The following is a 15,198-nucleotide window of genomic DNA, read 5'->3' on the forward strand; positions in this document are numbered from 1 at the left end:
TAGCCAAGGGTCATTCCATACCCTTATGTCCGAACCATCACCCACTCGCCATACAATGCCTCTTTGCAATAAGCTTCTTCCAGCTAGTATGCTTCTCCATAGATAAGACGGATTGCTCCCTAATTTCGCGTTCCAGAAATCTGTTTTGGGAAAATACTTGGCCTTTAAAACTCTGGCTGCCAACGAAGCAGGATTTTTTATTATCCTCCAAACTTGTTTTGCTAATAAAGCAAGATTAAAGGCCTCTATATCTCTAAAACCCAGTCCTCCTTTGGATTTCCTTTTACATAATTGATCCCATTTCATCCAGCATAGCTTCCTTTTATTCCCTTTCTGGCCCCACCAAAAGTTTCGAATTAAGAACTGAATGTCAGTGCATAGTGATTTTGGGAGTTTGAAGCAAGACATCACATAAGTCGGGATAGCCTGGGCTACTGCCTTGATTAGGACCTCCTTCCCGGCTTGTGTTAAAGTTTTTTCCTTCCACCCTTTAAGTTTCTTCCAAACTCTTTCTTTAACAAAACCAAAAATCTCAGATTTGGACCTACCAATCATGTATAGTAAACCCAAGTAAAGCCCTTTCCCATCATCAACTTGCACCCCTAACAGATCACATATCCGTCTTTGTATTACTTGGGACATGTTGCTACTGCAGTATAATTGGAATTTTTGAAAATTCACCTTTGGTCCTGATGCTTTCCCATAAATTTCCAATACTTCCATGATAACTTGGATACTCCTCTCGTCTGCTTTAGCAAAGAATAGGCTATCATCTGCGAACAAAAGATGAGAAATTAAAGGGCCTGCTCTTCCCATTTGGATCCCACTCCATAAGCCCTGCCTCTCTATCTTCCGGATAAGTGACGAGAGCCCTTCTGCACACAAAATAAAAAGGTAAGGTGAGAGGGGATCGCCCTACCGCAATCCTCTCCTCGGCTCAAAGAAATCCGTCTGGCTACCATTAATGATAATCGAGTAAGAAACAGAGCATACACACTCCATGATTAAATGCCACCAATGTTGAGGAAAACCGGTAGCATGTAACATATATTCAAGAAACTTCCATTCAACACGATCATATGCTTTACTCATATCGAGTTTTAGTGTCAGAAACCTATCTTGTCTCTCTTTCCTATGCTCCAGCCAGTGGAACATCTCAATAGCTGCCATCACATTATCCGTAATCAATCATTCTTATTAAACTGAATTCGATTCGAATATCGAGTAATTTAATTCATTTTCAACCCTAATCTCGTTATCATTCTTGCTAAAATTGAGACAATGTAGTAAATTGCACCAGCCCCTTAGCTCGGGATCTAACAATCACCCCTACGATTACTAGGTGATGCCTGGTACTTCAAAAGTCCAACCCAATAGCCCAAAAAAGTCTACCTCACAGCCCAAAAGTCCCGCGTAGAAGTCCCCTTATCTTATCCTCACCGGGGACACGTGTGCACAGCCAAACCAACCCAAGCAATAGTAAACATGAAACTTCAACTAACCACAAGTTCTCAACCGTAAATTTTCTCCTTTTCTGCAAAACGGTCCTTTTTATATTCGACCCGTCCATTTCACTTTCCTCAGTAAAACGTCACCGTATCTCCGACACTCACTTCCTTTTATATCCCTCCACCCCTTAAAAGATAAATAATAAAATATCTTCTCATCTACGAAGAAGAGTGAAGACTGAGAAGAAGTAGAAGAAATGGTGCTGAAAATTGGCGGGAAGGGTGGCGGTGGAGTGGGCCAGCTTTTGGTGGCGGTGGCGGCGGCCTTGCTGCTCCGCTTGTTATCCTCCCCTGGACCTGAGCTCTTACCGGAATGTGAGTTTGATGATGACCAGGAGCAAAATGGGGATGCTGAAGAAGATGATGCTCCGGTGACTGGGAAAGTTCCGCCAGTTACTATCAAGTGGACGAATATCACCTGCTCTCTCTCCAATAAAGCTTCAAAATCAGTAATTTCCTGTACTTTTGTTGCTACTTTAGATGACCCTTATAATTAATTAATTGATGATTTTAGCACTAATTAATGAACTATTAACCTCAATTAGTTCTTTCCCGTAATTGATAGCTTAATTTTACTTGTCCCTTTTTGTTAAGTATAATGGGAGCTGGGAAGCAAGGTAGATTACCTCCAGCTTTTAGAGGCAGGGAACATTTACTGTCACCAATTAATGGTTTTACTGTATTGGAAAAATCTTGGGTGAACGAGTAGACCATGGTTGTAAGTGATTGTACCACGTGCGTCAGTATTTGTACCTTTTGTAAGGTGTAAGCACTTGAAGCTGTGGTCTACTCAAGAACTTTCGGAAATTCGAAGTTTGTGCTTGCTCTAGTGAGAAAGTGACAAGGTCTTCTTCCTTTTTTTTTGTTCTCCTTTTCATTTTCTGTATATGTATTTTCAGTATTGACTTTTGATTTGAATTCATGTGAGATTAATTTGAAAATAAAATTATTAATGCTGAAGGAATCACCAGTTTCCACATGTAACCAACATTATCTTGAGGGACCATTTATTTGCGTCCCAAATTGAGTGAGCAAAAACCTTTAGGAGCAGTGAACTATTGCTAATATGTTTTCACCATCCTAGTAACCCTATTTCATTTCATGGTCTTGTGTTTAATATGGGATTAAGAACTAATATTCTGCCTCTTTGACACCTTACTGGTTTTCAATTTTGAAGTTTCGACACATTGTGCTCTGTTACCGTTGCAGTGTCTTATGGTTTTTAGATGGCTGTCTATATCTTTGATCTTTAATATTATTATACAAAAACAATGAAGCCATTCGATGCTTCTAGATATCTTGGAAATAGTGGCGTATCATTTGTTGCTTTTAATTCATTATTTGTAGTTGAGTTCATCATATTCTTCTTCTCTTATCATTCTTTTCTGAACTTCAGGTACGGTTTTTACTTAAAGGTGCGAGTGGAGAAGCACGACCTGGTAGACTCCTTGCAATAATGGGTCCCTCTGGGTCAGGAAAGACAACCCTACTCAACATACTTGCGGGTCAGGTGATGGCTTCACCTCGGTTGCATTTGTCTGGCCTTTTGGAGGTTAATGGACAGAAAATCTCAAAGAGAACCTATAAGTAAGCATGCCATAAAACCTTTTGACACTGTAACTTATATATTTGGTTTCAGATTATGTTAAATAAGAATCTCCTGTTACAGGTTTGCTTATATCAGGCAGGAAGACCTTTTCTTTTCACAGTTGACAGTTCGAGAAACATTGTCTCTTGCAGCTGAAATGCAGCTGGAGGAGATATCCTCAGTCGAGGAGAGAGATGAATACGTGAATAATCTGTTATTCAAACTAGGCTTGGTAAGGCTGCCATTTTTTTCCATACTTTATAAATTTACGTGCTCTGGTATGCATATATTTACATCCATATATGTGAAAAGTGACACCTAATTGCATATTTCTAAATGTGATTTGGGATGAATTATATTGTGGTGTACATTGTCAATATGCTTGTCCGAAATAATTGAAAGTTGTCTTTGGTTTGAACCAAATTTCTTTGATACCTTCTGATGGTTTGTATGAGCTTTTCTTAAAAGGTCAGTTGTGCTGATTCCCGTGTGGGGGATGCAAAAGTTCGTGGAATCAGTGGTGGAGAAAAGAAGCGTTTGTCACTAGCCTGTGAGCTTATCGCCAGTCCATCTGTCATATTTGCTGATGAACCAACAACTGGTATTCTTCATATCTGGACCATTGTCTCTTATTAAGACATACTCCTGACCTTGTGAAATCCTAATGGGCTCCATGTGACTATTTGGTTCTTCTGCTTTCCCTGTCTGATTCCTAAATTTTTTTCCCCCGAGCTCAATGGCATCTGATATAGTGCTTCCTTAGATTATTTGGTATTTAACTCACATTGGGAGCTTTTTCTCACTGATACCCCTCTGTCGGGCTGGTTTTTTCTCATCTTCTATGGAGATAGATAACTTCTAACTCTTACTGTGGGTAACATGCTGGTGCTTCAGGACTTGATGCTTTCCAAGCAGAAAAAGTTATGGAAACTCTACGAGAACTTGCACTAGACGGACATACTGTGATCTGCTCCATACACCAACCAAGAGGATCAGTGTATGGAAAATTTGATGACATTGTTCTTCTGGCAGAAGGTGCACTTGTTTACGCTGGTCCAGCACAAGAGACAGTGTTGGATTATTTCTCTAAATTTGGGTCAGTTGGTACTTACAAGATCTTATGAATTTCAGAATTAGATAATAGAATATCGAGATATTACTGTCTACTTCATATGATTACTCTAAATGCTAAAGCATGCAATACCTTTTCTTGTTTAGTCTGTATAGGCATTGTTTGTTCCCCCAGTATCCTTTGTTATTAATACCTAAGAAAAGCAAAAGATGCATATAAATGCAAGATTGACTCCAGATGATTTGGTTTATTTTGCAAGCTCTTTTAGATTTTTAAAGTGCACGCATCCATGTTTGATGATTCTGAACTGCTTCTGTGAGTAGCAATGAAAAATCTGTTTGCCCTTCTTTCTTTCTTTTCTTTTTTTTTTTGTACTGAAAGTCATACAACGACCATTCAAGAAGTCAAGAAGATAAGCCTGATTGATTTTATTATTCCAGTCATTTAATTTTAGCCTATGGTTGCTTTGTATTAAAAGGTAAATGCAATGCTAATTGCTCTGGTTCTTGAACAAATGGATGCATTTTGTTCAACAGATTAGAAGTTGACTCTTGAAGCATTTTCCTGATACACACAATTATGAATTTCTCTAGGTCTGGTTTCTTATGTGTCTCTGCATAAAACTGAATAAAAGATGATTCATACAAATTAGATGCTTAAACAGCAGAAGCACATAGCTTAACATAAAGTGACTTCCATGCATTGACAACATGCTTCTCTTTTCTCGGAACTTACTTTACGTTGAAAGGATCCTCTAGAACTGATATTGTGTATTTTACTGACTGATCTGATTGTGTGATGATAGGTATCTGTGCCCAGATCATGTAAATCCTGCTGAATTTCTGGCTGATCTGATATCTGTAGATTATAGCTCCTCTAAGAGCGTTTTTGCTTCCCAGAAAAGGGTAGATGCTCTAGTTGAGTCTTTTTCCCAACAGATATCATCGACACTTTCTGCGACTCCTCTTACACGTGAAGGCTACAAGAGCAGCACATACATTAGGAAGAAATCTGTAGTTAAAAGAAAAGTTGGTTGGTGGAGGCAGTTTTGTTTACTCTTTAAGCGGGCATGGATGCAGGTAACTCCTTAAATCATCTTATTACTTGTTTCACTAACTTACTACTTTATCAGCATCCCTCGTTTCATATTGAAATATGGTTTAGGAGCTATTTGTCCAGATGTTGTAGATTTATAATATGGCTTAACACTTTCTCTTTGGCTTGACATATAGCTGGGGTTTATATATTTGGTAGAATACATGATTCCTATTGAAAAGAAGTGCATCAATCAAGTGCACCTTTACTTGCTGGTTTTGCCTTTGAATATTTTAATATGTAACGAATGTCAAATGTGTACTTGAATAGTAATCAAAGTGGATTGTGCAGCTTGATTGTAAAGTTGCTTTGAGAATACACTCTTGATACACATATTCTAAGCAGTTGTAAATTATCTCTATTCTTAAAAAATAATGGTAAATATAAATGTATATGTAGAAATTGACAGTTGTTCTGTAAGCTGATTTTCAGCCTTCTACTGCCCTGGGTTGCTCTCCTGAATAAAAATACCTCAACCATAAGGATTTATGGTGATATGATATTGAACTCTTATTACTACAGTCCATTGTAGCTTTTAATGTGACATGCCTTGGTACATATCTAATAGACTTTTTATAAAGACTTTTCAAAATTCCTTTCGTGGCAATGCATTTACTCTATATCAGGGGGGGGATCTGATGTCCATGATAGACAAGATTATTATTATAGAAAAATCTATTTCCAATGCAACCTGTTCTACTTCTTTTGAATGCAAACTGATAGTGAACTTCCTTGCAAATCAAATTGTTCATGTGTAATACTATGGTTGGAATTGGTTGAAACCTCTCAAACGAAATTGTCTAGATGGTCTCTCCTGTTTGCTTCTCATTGTCTAACTGGCAGTCAAAGTTTATTTATACATGCAATCTGCACTTTCATCTGGTCTTTTAGGTGCTTTTGCTTCTGAATTTGTTGTGGTGAATGTACCTTTTAGGATCAAACTTCTTAATATCTGAACTTTTCTTAAGAAAACATTCTTGTTTAGAAATTCAATTTCCTACATATGGCACACGATTCAGGAGATTGATGTGACATCTTACTCTCCTCAAAATTGTGACCGTTGCATTGTGGCACTTATGCATAGAATTGTTTCTCATAGCTAGGGGATAAAAATTTCTTTCTTATATTGGTTGTTTGATAACTGTAAACTTGTTAACAGGCCTCGCGAGATGGCCCAACAAACAAAGTTCGAGCAAGAATGTCAATTGCATCAGCAGTTATCTTTGGTTCTGTTTTCTGGAGGATGGGACGATCACAGACATCAATTCAAGATAGAATGGGATTGCTTCAGGTATTAAATTTTGTTTTCGGCTGGAATTTTCATATTCTGTAAATCTTAAATTTGTTTATTAGGCAGCCATGTGTGAATTTTTTTTTTTGAGATAAGAGTAGAATAGTTGATTTCTTAGTTTTTCTCAAATTTGTATAATTGGAGCCTATGAAGAAGAACAAAAGATCATAAAGCCCTTTAAAAATTTGGTTTTTCAAACATGTATTGTTTTTATGGGCACCATGCATTTGAAGAATTATGTGTGCATTAGAATTGAAGTCTGCCTGTGCTGTTTAGATATCCATGTGGCTTTCTTTAAGACCCCTTATTCCTGGTTCTGCTTTAAATATAAATTTGAGAGCTTGAATGTGATCTAGTATCAGAGTATCAGGTTGTAGCTAATTTTCTTGGATGAAGATGATCTAGAAGTTAGATCAGTATGTTGATCAATAGTTGACAATTGAGATAATGTCATTTTCTGCCACTGAATCTGGAGCGATAACTTTATCAGGCTAACTAAATTTTATACTTGCTTGTGTAACTTTTTTTGACGGCCTCACTTGTTATAGATATTCTACTTCCTTGGTTTTCTTTCTGTTTCATGTAAATTTTTGTTTTTATCAGTTGTCCCTCCTTTCGCACATGATTTTCTTGTCCAACACGATTTAAGTTGGGATTTACATGCATTTTTTACGCTGTTTCTTGATACATTCTTTTAAGAGTCTGGATACATCTTTTGTAATTTTAATCTCTCTATAAGGAGCTTGTACATGCATGTCCATCTTATCTTCTTTTTTAATTTTACTTGTCCTCATAATTTAGGTTGGGGGGGAGATTTGGGAAAGAGGGGAATGCTGATCTACAACTTCAATGTCTCTCTTTTGAATGTGGGGCTTCCATCTGATCATGCAAATTTTACTTAACTGAATTTCTCAGAAACTTTCCTGTAATCTGTAGAAATTGCCATTTGTTTTTGCGGCTTCTACTCTGTTTTATTAGTCATGGTTTTATTTACCCTAATAAAGTTTGAATTTTATAGTTAGATTGGAAATTAGCTTTCAGTTACATGGCGATTAGTAAAAAAATGCAATGAGTGTGTATCTGGATTTCTAAGTTGAGTTCTTTTCTCTCTCATCTCTTGCTCAGGTTGCTGCAATAAACACTGCTATGGCTGCACTCACAAAAACTGTTGGCGTATTCCCCAAGGAACGTGCAATTGTTGATAGAGAGCGTGCCAAGGGGTCTTATGGACTAGGGCCATATTTGCTTTCAAAGTTGTTGGCAGAGATTCCTGTTGGGGCTTCATTTCCATTGCTATTTGGTGCAATTCTATACCCCATGGCTGGCCTGCATCCAACTTTATCCAGGTAAGTTGTTAGCTTCCAGTATTTATACTGTAACTGTAATCCTAATTCTTCCAAGAGAGCATGCACAGAATTTTGCTTTTTCAGGCCAAAGTTTTAGCACAAGAAAGTTGAAGTATGTTCTTATTTGATACAATTTTTTATTTTGTTGGGAAGATTCACCGTAATGATGAGAAGTTTTTGTTGGATCTCCTCAGCACCTAGTGAAATGGTTGAGAAAATGCTTTTGTTGTTAACCATATTAAGAATCTGAACAATGCAAGAACCCCTTTTTGTTCTCCGTTCTGACTGCATTGAACCAATTTCTGTTTTCTTGAAAGATCTGGGTGTAAATCATTATTTGTTTGGACTTTGAGAATTTATTGATGTTTAAAAAATGGCCGTTCTCGACAAATTGCCTGGAGTAATAGCAGAATGAGAAAGAATAAATAAAATCAAAGCTGCATAACATGACACAATTTACGTAAGTTCTTATAAATGAGATTTGTTGACAGGCATCAAGGTCTGAAGCTGTGCACATGCACAAGTAACAGGATAGATAAAAATCTACAGAACTTTTAGAGCGGTAGTAGAAATCTTTTTGTCTGATTTCTGGCAGATGTTCACTGGAAGTGGCTTTCTTTCTGCTTTTCCATTATACTGTGGAAACAAGTTGGGAAAAACTGAATCTTTCCTTAAATATCCTTCAAGGTCATATAAAAGAATGGATTCTGAAACTTCAATCCCTTGATCTGATTTTGACCTATAGCCCAAGAAGGGGAGCAAGGGGGGGGGGGCAAAACTTTACTTTTATTTGTTAATACGACATGGCACTTATACATGCCAAACATCAGTTCCTATAGATCATGTTCTTTGTTCAAGAGAGTGATCCAAGATGAAGATCGTATGAGTCACTACAACAATATGATAATAACTTTTCCTCCATACTCTGGCTTCAAAGATTTTTATTTCAAATAAAAGGAAGTCATAGAGCCATAGCCACTGGAGGGACCAAGCCAAGCACCAATACACTTTGAGTTGCTGCAAAATGTTAGGACTTATCTTTTATCTTTGGAATCTGGTTATGCTCATTGATGGAAGAATCTAGTCTGTGCTGTTCCAGTTCATCTATTGCATCTTTGAACATGATTGAAGAGAATGATCTTATAAAAGTTCCAATATACCTATTCAAATTGTTCTGTGCACTGATTGACAACTTAATTCTTTGTAGATTTGGTAAGTTCTGTGGCATTGTAACTGTGGAGTCCTTTTCTGCTTCTGCCATGGGTTTGACAGTGGGGGCCATGGTTCCAACAACTGAAGCTGCAATGGCATTGGGGCCATCTCTTATGACAGTTTTTCTCGTATTTGGAGGTTACTATGTGAACGCCAAGAATACACCAATCGTGTTTCGATGGATTCCTCGAGTTTCTCTCATAAGATGGTAAAAACATGTCATATCAATCGAGTGTTAATGTCTTTTATGATTTCTGAAAGTTAAACATCATAGAAAATGTAATGTTTTCCCAGTGCCTAGGTTGTCAAACCATGGTAACACTTGTAGTGTATCAATTTCAGGGCATTTCAAGGTCTATGCATCAATGAATTTAGAGGCCTTCCATTTGATCATCAGCAGCCATTTGACATCCAATCTGGTGAACAAGTGAGTGAATTCTCTTTGCTATATTGTAGCACTGTTCTATCTTCGAAAGGTATAACAACAAGAGCTTCAGAATTGTGAAAGGTTCGTGATTGAACCAAGAAAGCGATTTTCACTACTTGATAAGGAGTCTCATGAATAGGCCAGATTGTGAATTTTCTCCTATTTTATAAGTGCTTAAACCATCACTTTCATTTTGTGGTAACGTTGTAAGACGGGCACCAAGTGCAGCTCTGATTGACAAGTCAAGCGCCAGGAGGAACCTATCTACTTGATAAAAAGAGGCCATGACTTGTTATCGAGTCCTATCTATGTTTCCCTCCATATGCCTCCTTGGTTTTCATATGTTTGTTTACTGCTGCTAAAGCAAAAGCTGTAACGTCACAAACCTCGATTCCTCCTTTAAAAGAGAAAAAGGAAAGAAGAGTACTCCAAATGTAATGCTGAATCTTAAATACTTTTTTATTCCAATATGCAGGCGCTGGAGCGATTCTCCTTTGGAGGCAGCACTATCAAGGAAACAGTAGTGGCTCAAAGTAGAATACTTCTATTTTGGTATTATACAACTTACCTTCTCCTCGAGAGAAACAAACCTAAATACCAGCAACTTGAGCAGCCACCTGCGGATCAAACTGAGAAACAGCCAAAGCTAGAGCCACTTGACAGTGATCCAGAAGAACAATATGAGCAAATTGAATCTCCTCTTCTAGACCAAGGTATACCCGACCAGGGGCTAGAATCTTCTTCTCCTGGCCCTCTAAATATGTTTGAACTAGAAGGTTTCTAGTTACTTGGACATTCATGGTGTTAATATAAGGTGTGGAAATTTTTATTGATTTATCTCATACAGGTACTAATCTTAAGGGGATGACTCTGCCATGGAGGAGGTCATGCTTATTTTGACATAATCAGCTAATTATAACACAGAATGTGGTTGCTATTGTACTTTTAATGCTCATAGCCAACAAATTCAATGCAAATGGCTGGCCTCATAGTTCAAAGAGCTCCAAATTTTAGGAGATCGGATACGTTTTGAGATCTACTGTGTCAAAATGATGTTTCCAGTTGTGCATTTCTTTCATGGATGTGTTCTTTAACTTCCCGAGTGACTTCATTGGATGGAATGTAAGGCTCTACGAAAGAAAAGTTATCTTTAATATTTTATGCAGTAGCTTGCGCATTTTACAATCTTTTGCGCTTGATTTACTTCTGTGACATTGCATATTTGTTACTACCACTCAGTCTTTGCTGTGGATGCTTTCTTATTGAAAGTCTCTGGTTCAAGCTTCATGGCAAAGGATGTTAGAACCTGAGAATACGAGGTTGATGACTATGGCCCACAGGTATATGATTGAACAAAACTAACGCTTGGAACTATTGAGCCCAACACAAAAACAAGAAGGAATCTCCATGTTGTTCCTTTCTTGAGAATCTCCTCCATCTGTGATGAAAGAACCTGACCAGTTCCATTTGTTGGCTGTTTAAGGTGCCTTGAGTAACGAGTCCTTTGATACTTACCAATTTTAAACGTTTCCGGACACAGTCTCCTTACAATCTTTACAAGGAAACAGAAAAAAAAATATAAAGAAAAATGAACCCAAGTATTTTTGACACATGTCAAATTAATTACGTTCCAAGTTCATCAAAGTGTAAAAACCTGCTAATCCACTTTGACAACGGCACGGCAAGTGCTGTCAATAGCTTAAGCTGTCAGTAGCATAATTTTCTTGAAAAGAGGTGAAAATGATGGGCTTTGACTACATACCAAGTATTTGATAGGATTAGGAGATTAATGCATGGCATCTATAAAAGCATCCTGGGATATGGTAAAGCTAGATTCCATGTCCATATTGCCAACTTCTAAATTGTGAAAGCACAATTTAGAAGCAAATACCCAAATAGATTTAGACATTAATACAACAATACGAGTGTGTTTGTACAATTGTAGACCTTTTAAATTGGTCAAAATATTTATCCAAGAATCAATCTCTACCCTCCAAAATTTAAGTGGAGAAATTTCTTTCACCATCTACTTTTTCCTGCATGCTCTCCAACAATTTGTAAGTTTTGGAGAAGCAATGTCTCACTTCCCCTCTCTCCTTTTGACAGCCGAGATTATCGATGGCTTCACAACTAACATTAAGCTGTTGTCACGTTACTGAAATTCCTGGATTGCTTCTACAATCAACTCAGCCTCCTACCAATAAAAAAAAAAAAAAAAATGTTCAGTCCTGAGATTGGCAGGACTTCTCCTGTATTTGTGGCACCGTTTCTTGAATAATTCCATGTAATAAGCCAAGTCTGATTCTTAGAAGAGGATTGCAGCTACGCCCAACTGTCCAAAACGTAAACAATAGGCATAGAGATTAAACTATGCGCCGTCCTCGTAATCAGTCGAGCCAATCTCAACGGCCACAATCATAGGGGAACCGAAGCCTAGGAGATATGATCTTCTGCTTTTCTTAACAGCTTGTCCATGTGTCTGCAGCCGTAGATGTGAAATATGATAGAACCCGTATGATAGAAAAAAGGAAACCATATATCCTTGTATCAACAGAAAATGCAAAGCCTAGAGAGTCTTTTAGCTCTTTTAAGAAAATGCTCCTTTTTTTTTTTTAAGGTAAGTGGAAGGTTTTAAATCAACAATATCTTATTATTTATAGTTCTTCTCAACTTATCATCCAATTTAATCCTTCCTGAGAAAATGCTCGATTTTGATATCGCCTTTCTCCAAAATAAATTTCTATAAGTGACATTTAATTCTACAAATTCTTTTGCTCCCTCTTCTTTGAAATTTTAATTAATTGAAAGTTATATTGATACATCATTCTCCACTTTTGAAAGTTAAATACGACGAGAGTGGCGTCCTTTTTCCATTTCTTCGGAGAAATGAGATACACAAAACAAAATAAACTAAAACAAATTGAAAGATGTTACTGTCCAAGTTTATTCATCAATGGCGCGCTGCAATTCTCTTTGTCCAAACTTCTTTTTCAATTATGTTGATGAAACTAATGATCTTCTTGAGAGTGTTGAATTAGATAGCAGGTACGAGAGATTGTAAATAAGAAATTCTGAATTTAAAGCCTCTCACTTATAAAAAAAAAAAAACAAAATTAAAAAAAAACTAATGATCTTCTTTATTGTCATTTTCAATTGGTTGTTATTTTTTGTCCAATAATAGGAAATCAAACGGCGGTTCGGCTCCCCGACAAAAGGCCTTTGGTGCTTGCGACCTCATAGGATTCTTCGCCCTCGCGCGACAGTAACACGCGTCGCTTTCTTAAGAGTTACGATTGCCAAACTGGCTCTTTTTTAGCATCCGTCGAATAAAAAACACTTCCTTCTTGGAAAATGCGCCGCAAGGTCGGCTGATGTCAGTTAAGACACGGTTTTGCCGCACTAACTTATGAAATTAATCAGCTAATCTTTCCACCGCCACATGCATCCCCCCTGGCAAAGTGCTATAAGTACGTCAACCTGTAAAATTTATTCCCTCATCATTCCATCCAAAATCTTACGCATAAATTTTGCATTCTTGAATCTTGATTGAAGCAACCAAAAAAAAAAAAAATGGCAGCATCAACTTCTTCTTCAGTTTGTTCACCAGTTCATCTTCTTCAATCCAGCTCATTTTCTACTAGTACCAAAAGAATTAACCATGCAAGAGCGGTGAATCCAAGAAGATCACGTTCAAGTTCAACTTCAATTTCTGCAATGAGAAGATCAGAAGCTGATCACCATGACCAAAACTACAGCAGTGGGAGAATGGTGGATGAGAACATGATTGTTCTTAGGAAAAGAATCCATGAAACGAAGATGATAGAGAGGAACTACGAGCCACCATCCGAATGGATGGACTGGGAGAAGAAATACTACACAAGTTATGATTCGATGATTTGTGAAGTCATGGGGTTCTTGCAATCGCATTTGATGGACACTAGGCCTAGCTTGGCTCTTGGGATGATTGCTTTGGTCGGCTTGAGTGTCCCAACTTCAACACTTTTGGTCATGTCTCAGCTGATGGAGTTAACCAAAGGTGTTCTAGCTGGGATTAATTTGTCTTAGCCAAAGAGTTCTCTAATATCATATGTTGAGATTCGATTTATTTGTTTGATGTATATAGAATACGAGACATGTATTTGACTGTTTTTGATGGTCAGCTAGTCTATAAATGTATTGAAAAAGATGTAATGGTTTTATGTGAATCAGTTAATTTACCCTTCCTTTAATTTGTCCTGCAAGTAATTGAGCTATCGGAGCTTTATTATTAAATCTCAACCTTATTGATGAATTTCAATTTATGCGCTCAAAATTGTTGTCAAGCAGAGCTGTTTCAGCCACCTACAGAAAAAAGCGAGAGTGCATATAAGTGGGACGTCGATTCAGGATTTGTGTCTACTTGTAGCAGATCGCTCATCATCAAAACTGCTTGAAATTTGAATTTAATGGTCGATATTGAATGCAAACACGAACTTTTATAACTCTAGTTTCGATATATGAAGTTGTAGCGAGTGCTTGAATGAAAGAAGGTACTTTTACCGAAAAATTATATGTATGCACACGCTATGTGACATGTCACGTGATGCACTAGTATCAATCATTTATCACCAAACAATAGCGATAGATCATCCTTTGTGTAATGAATATCAAACAAATGAATGGTCCACCATAAATATTCAGTGATTTGGGTATTAGTGCATTGTCATATAGAGTACTTGGTGTGTCTAATATATATATATTTTTTGTCATGTAGATATAGATTATGTAACTTAAACATACAATTAGAAATGATTGTCGATGCCAGTAAATGTACTGCCATCCTGCATTTTATTATTTTGCGTAAATCAAGAAGTGAATGTTTAGTGCAAACTATTTATTAAGAGCTTTCCACAAAATTAATTGTCTCCCAAAACTAAATTAATTACAAAGGCAGCAGCAAAATAGGTAAAATAACCTAAGATTAAGCAGCTGGGCTCAAATGTGGCTCGGAACAGCTGTTATAAGTTGGGCTTCAAGGTAAACAGACCCAACGTTGAGAAGCAAGAAGCTTCAGAAGTAATGGGCTCCCTATCAAAGTTGTTGTTTTTAACTCTCAGCTATTGTTGGTCGAAGGGTCGGGTGTTTTTGTGAAAAACAAAAAAGGGAAAAATGAAAGCATTATTTTTTTTTTCTATGAATAACATGCAATAATGTAGTTTTGTAAACGTGTAACACTTAAAATTCTGTACTTAGGATAGTCAATAGTGTACTTGCCTTAGAAGAATTTGTTAAAGATTACTGAAGGAAACTGTATTTAAATAGCGATTTAAATCTACTTAATGTGTATTGGATTTGACTCTTACTTATTATAATAAAAATTTCTTTGAATTCAAATTTAAAAATAGATATTAGATGATAGATGCGTGCACAAATAAAATTTTGATTGATTGATTGATTGATTGCTATTGCCGTTAATCCAACGAAGTGCATGCATTATATAACTGTGTAAAACAACAAGTGAATTATTAATATTGCGAACTATTTTAAGAATTTTTGACAAAATTAAATGTCACTACAAAATAATTAAGGCTAATAATACTTTGTCCCTATGAACTTTGGAGGCAGTCATATCTAAAAAAAGTTGATCAAGAATTTAATATTTGACTAATTTGACAAACAA

At 36.9% G+C, this 15,198-nt stretch overlaps 2 protein-coding genes across 2 annotated transcripts; both read left to right on the top strand.

The window, feature by feature from the left end:
- Positions 1 to 1,552: 1,552 nt before the first annotated feature.
- On the top strand, positions 1,553 to 10,724 carry LOC113719272 (ABC transporter G family member 7). Its single transcript, XM_027244447.2, has 12 exons — positions 1,553 to 1,957; positions 2,905 to 3,095; positions 3,178 to 3,328; positions 3,565 to 3,697; positions 3,991 to 4,192; positions 4,974 to 5,247; positions 6,423 to 6,554; positions 7,680 to 7,900; positions 9,108 to 9,320; positions 9,455 to 9,539; positions 10,015 to 10,252; positions 10,387 to 10,724. Exons 1-12 carry the CDS (start codon positions 1,706 to 1,708, stop codon positions 10,437 to 10,439), a joined length of 2,145 nt encoding a protein of 714 aa, XP_027100248.1. The 5' UTR covers positions 1,553 to 1,705; the 3' UTR covers positions 10,440 to 10,724.
- Positions 10,725 to 12,990: 2,266 nt separating this feature from the next.
- Positions 12,991 to 13,768, top strand: LOC113717762 (uncharacterized). Its single transcript, XM_027242562.2, has one exon. The coding sequence runs from the start codon at positions 13,110 to 13,112 to the stop codon at positions 13,602 to 13,604; it is 495 nt and encodes a 164-aa protein (XP_027098363.1). The 5' UTR covers positions 12,991 to 13,109; the 3' UTR covers positions 13,605 to 13,768.
- The last annotated feature ends 1,430 nt before the right edge of the window (positions 13,769 to 15,198 follow it).

The sequence above is a fragment of the Coffea arabica genome, chromosome 11e (assembly GCF_036785885.1).
Source record: "Coffea arabica cultivar ET-39 chromosome 11e, Coffea Arabica ET-39 HiFi, whole genome shotgun sequence".
NCBI classification, from domain to species: Eukaryota; Viridiplantae; Streptophyta; class Magnoliopsida; order Gentianales; family Rubiaceae; genus Coffea; species Coffea arabica.